General features: G+C 50.3%; 1 protein-coding gene across 2 annotated transcripts in view; it reads left to right on the forward strand.

Moving 5' to 3' along the window:
- The window catches only part of Scube1 (signal peptide, CUB domain and EGF like domain containing 1), a 119,507-nt gene that overhangs the window by 2,664 nt on the left and 111,685 nt on the right, over positions 1-5,158 (forward strand). For both annotated transcript variants that reach the window (XM_005354433.3, XM_005354434.3), the window contains exon 2: positions 655-786. In XM_005354433.3, coding sequence (XP_005354490.1) covers positions 655-786 — 132 coding nt within the window. The remainder of the gene's footprint in view (positions 1-654; positions 787-5,158) is intronic.

Raw genomic sequence — 5,158 nt, forward strand, 5'->3', positions numbered from 1 at the left:
TCTGTGTGCTGGGAACAGCAGATGCACCGGAGCCCTCTGAGCTTGGATGGTGCTGGTGTCTAGAAGCTGAGCTATGAGAATTGGCTTTCTGAGGCAGGGGCCTGAGTTAGCAGGGTAAAAGGCAGGTCTATGGATTCTGCTCTGGTTTGGGTCCTAGGAGATAATCCTTCCCACTGCCTTGGGGCTCAATCTCACATCCGGGTTACCCGCACCCTCCATGGATGGTCTCTGCTCAGTGTTTGCACACCGTTCTGCCTTGGTTTCCAAATCTGCAACCCAGAGGGACTGGATTTGAGTTCTTCCAGGGCCTCTTTTGGAATGAAGAGTGTGGAGGGTTGGGATGATGCCTGTGGGGAAACCAAGACCCACAGAGAGGTTTTTCTTTCTGGTGTCCCTAGCCTTCAGCTTCTCCACATCTCGAGTGAGGATAATGGCCATACCCAAATGGGCTGTTAAGAAAATAAAGACCAGATGTGTGGTGTCCTGTGCCTGGCACAGAGAATACTACCAATTGCCCCTTGTCACACCAAATTAGCATGTGACTGTCGATGTCAGTTACCCCAGTGGTCAATGGTAGGGTGGGGGGATGAACTTCCAGCATGGTCTCAGATGTCTTCCTTGCACGCCTCACCTGCAGTTCCCCCTTCCCCACAGGAGCCGTGGACGTGGATGAGTGCTCGGAGGGCACAGATGACTGTCACATAGATGCCATCTGCCAGAACACACCCAAGTCTTACAAATGTCTCTGCAAGCCTGGCTACAAGGGGGAAGGGAGGCAGTGTGAAGGTGAGTTCCCTCCGTCCTCCCCACCAAGCCCCGGGCCAGAGGGAAGTGGCCAAGACCCGCCCTGTGCTGTACTAACGTGACATTCCTATATCTCTGTGGACATAGACGTCAGTCTTGTGTTGCTCGGAGGCCTGCAGGCTTCCAAGAGATATAGCTGCTCACCTGGAGGGTGGAAGATGGAACTGGAAATGGGGGTGCCTGGCTTTCACATAGGTTTTAGCCATTTTATTTTATTTTATTTTATTTTATTTTATTTTGGTTTTTCGAGACAGGGTTTCTCTGTGGTTTTGGAGCCTGCCCCGGAACTAGCTCTTGTAGACCAGGCTGGACTCGAACTCACAGAGATCCGCCTGCCTCTGCCTCCCAAGTGCTGGGATTAAAGGCGTGCGCCACCACCGCCCGGCTAGCCCTTTTATTTCTTAAAGAAATCAAGGAGAGCCAGTAAAAGCCCAGGGTGACTCCTCTTCTGGACCCTTAACTCAGACTTGAGACTACCCTGTGTCGCCTGTAGCTTCTACAGAGGACCTGCCCATGCGTGGGCTGGGCTGTGAGAGTGGCTCAGCTGGCTCTCCTCTTTCTAGCCCCAAATCTTAGACAGCTTGTGGTTCAAGCCATTCATCTGTTCAGCCTCTCCTCTCTACACCTGGGGTACTGGGTTGGTGGTTCAGAAGTAGAAATCCATTCCCTAGGGCAGACATGGTGGTGCATGCCTGAAATCCCAGCACTCAAGAGACCCAAGGCAAGCCAGATGTGGTGGCATACACCTTTAATCCCAGGAGGCAGAGACAGGTGAATCTCTGAGTTCGAAGCCAGCCAGGTCTACAAAATAGAGTTCTAGGACAGCCAGGGCTATACAGAGAAACCCTGTCTCAATAAAATAAAATAAAATAGTAAGAGTTCAAGGCAAGTGGATCTATAGGCTGAGGCCATCTTGAGCTACACAGAGAGTTGGTTTGAGACTAACCTGGACTAGATCATTAGATCTCAAAACATGAAAGGAAAGAAACTGCCCCCCTGCAGAGAAAGTGAAGCCTCTGTGGTACTGGTATCCAGGAGTCTGAGCCAGATAGGATATTGTCCCATGAAAATCTTACGGTCATTTTGACCCCATTTGAGTTGGGCTATTGGGGTCTAAAAGCTATTCTCCCTGAGCCATGTCCCCCCGACCTTGGCTTGCCCATCCACCCTCCATGTACAGAGGAAGATCAGTTGAGGCAGGTACTGACAGCAGGGTTTCTAGAGCTCTGTAATAGTGCAGTCAGGGCTGAAACCCAGAGTTTCTGATCCTTTGTCTTGGCCTTAACAGCAGCTCAGTTTTCAGTGTGGAGTTGCATTGGGAAAGCATTGCATGAAAACAGGATGGGGTTCTGCCCTTTCTGTCCAGGCTCTGCAGAGTTGGGGCCTTACAGCTGCCAAACACCCCCAGGAATGCTGGCACCACTGGCCCAATGCACTTACTCAGCCTTGACAGCCTGAACGGATGGCATCTCTATGGGTCCTGCTTAGTGTCGGCACCTCGTTGGCTTGTTTGGGTCCCCAGGAGCTGCAGGGGGGAAGCTCGTGTGACCCATAGGCCTCTGGGAAGTGGGCAGGCAGCAGGTGGAGAGAGAAGGTCATGTGCAAAATATTTGGTGGAGTGGTCTGGCCCGGCTGCTGGAAGGATCTGGAGGGTTTGTCCCTCTGTGGTCCAGGTGACACACGCGAGGACGTGTGTATCCTTTCTAACCTTCTCCTTGTCCTTGAGACTCAGTGTCCCTAGCAAGAGAGGGCCACAACTGGCACATCCCTTCTGCTAGCTGAAGCCACTGAACTGGCCTGTCCGTCTCGCAGCCCAGCCCCTGCTGTCCTCTGCTTTCAGGCTCTCATCTTAAGCCTACTCCCCTGAAGCCCTTCAGAGCTCAGCTTAAACTCCCCATGCTGATGGAGCCCTGGGCTGAGATCTTGAACTCCTGATCCTTCTGCCTCTGTCTCTGTGATTACAGACGATGACAGATGTGTATCATCACAGCTGGCTGATAGAGTGTTAGGGACCAAAACCAGGGCTCCCTGTAGCTAGGTAATTGTAGGCTGAAACTGCTTCTTCGTTTCCCGGCTGCCCAAACTTGAATAAGGACATAGGAACTATATTAATTACAACATTGTTTGGCCAATCTCTCAGGCATATTTTTTTTGCTAGCTCTGACATCTTGAATTAATCCATTTCTATTAATCTGTGAATCACCACAAGGCTGTGGCTTACCAGTAAGGTTCTGGCTAGCAACTGGCATCTTTCTTCTTTGGCAGCTACATGACGTCTCCCTGACTCTGTCTACTTTCTCTCTATGTCTCTGTTTGGATTTCCCGCCTGGCTTTACTAAGCCATTGACCAAAGAAGCTTCTTTAATAACCAATGGTAATAAAAACATATTTATAGCATACAGAGGGAAGTTCCATATCAGGTAATCATTCTATAACTGAGCTATGTCCCAGCCCATGAGTGAGACTCTTGTTCCCAACCAGCTCAGCCACCTGGTTATGTGGACTTTTTGCCCGCATCTGCCCCAGAAGGAAGTTGTGGTGCCCTGCAGGAATACACTCATATCCTCCTGCATTAAGCACCCATCATGCTCCCAGAAGCCCCTCTGCCGCCCTCCACTGTTGCTTTTCTGACTCTGGGTTCCAATGTCATGTCTTACTCCCCATCCTTGCTTGCTGTGGCCTGGGTGTTGGGGCTGTTAATCTCAAGCCATATGCTTACAGCTTTGCCCCCAGAAACCCAGGAGCACCTCACTTATGAAATCTGTCATTGTGCTCTGGTGGAGAGTCTGATGTTAGTCCTAGCCTGAGGGATAGGTTTAGGTTGAGTTCACTCCCCAACCAAGACTGGAGTTCAGACGAGCAATTTGTGAGACCCCAGTGAGTGGGAAGTGGGGAGCATGGGAGCTGCTAGAAGGATCCTTCTCTGATGGCACCACATTAACCGTGTGTCATGTGGGAAGAAAGTAGAGCATAGCCTAACCTCTGCAAGGACCCTTGGTTGCCCGTCAGCCCACCTCTGACCTGAATATAGAATGATGATTTGCCCTCCACAAACATCAGTGTCTCCCTTGACTCTTTGGACCCAAGCTGTTCCCCACTCCCCCTGAAGACTGGGCTGGACACAGTGCAGTGTGTGAAGGCCACTGCCTTGGTACCTGGCTCCCAGTGTCCAACATGCAGATGAGTGTGTTAATCACCACCATGTGCTTTCTGAGTAGCCGCAAGCTCCAGGAGGTTGTAAATGGTAAAGACCTATCAGAGTCCCACAGTGCCACATGCCTTGGAGGTGACACTCATGGTATCATGTGTCCTTGCCCTTCAGTTGGCAGTGTTCTATTAGCTAAAGTTGTTTGTTGGTGGCAATTTTAAATCACAGTGCATGCTGGTTGGCCTGGGTTCAGAGGACCGGGGGGAGCCACCCTGCTTGCACACACACCTGACCTCTTGCAGGTGTCTTATGCCTGGAGACTCTGACACAGGCTTTGGTTGGCATCAGCACAGCCTGCTGGAACATTAACCCAGAGGCCATCAGATCTTCTAAGATGGTTACCCCCAGAAGACTGCACACACATCTGGAAGGACTCACAGGCCACATTCAGGGTAGCCTGAAGGGTCTCAGAGACCACCCAGATGTTTATTTCCTGGTTTAGATAGTGCAGGGGCCATCTGAGAGAGAAGGACCTTACCAGGATCAGGGTGAGAGCCCAGGTGTGATGGGCCCATTGCTGTGCGTCCGCTGTGGTCACTGCTGCCTATCATGTTCTGAATGGTCCTTCTTCAGCTGAGCAGAGCCATTAAAGAATAGATGTTGAACCAGATGGTGGGGACTCACCTGTGTATCGGGGCCAGTCAACCTCTGTGTTTACAGTGAGCATCGTTCTAGCAGCTGCTTTGTAGAAGGCAAGGGTTAAGTGCATTAATGTATTTAAAGCATGAAAGTATGACCTGGCATGTAGAGTGTAACACACAAGCATTAGCTGCTGTTGCTGTGGTAATGGTGGCATGACTAGCAGGTGATGATGAGGTGTTTTTTTTTTTTATCTTATTTTTGGCAATGCTGAGAGGCAATCCCAGAGTCTTGGGCAAGCCACATGACAAATACTGAATTATACCCTTAGCCAAGGGTGATATTGATGATGAAGGTGATACTGATATTGGATGTGATAATATTGATTTAGATGAACATTATGGTGATAGTAATGGAGATGACATTGGTGAGGGTGGGGGTGGGGTGGTGATGGTGAAGGTGAGGGTGATGCTGATATTAATGATGTTAGTGACTGTGATGTTGATGATGGTGGCCAGGGTGATGGGATGAGGGTGATGTTGGTGAATTGATGATTAGTGATTGGGA

The sequence above is a fragment of the Microtus ochrogaster genome, chromosome 15, assembly GCF_000317375.1.
Source record: "Microtus ochrogaster isolate Prairie Vole_2 chromosome 15, MicOch1.0, whole genome shotgun sequence".
NCBI classification, from domain to species: domain Eukaryota; kingdom Metazoa; phylum Chordata; class Mammalia; order Rodentia; family Cricetidae; genus Microtus; species Microtus ochrogaster.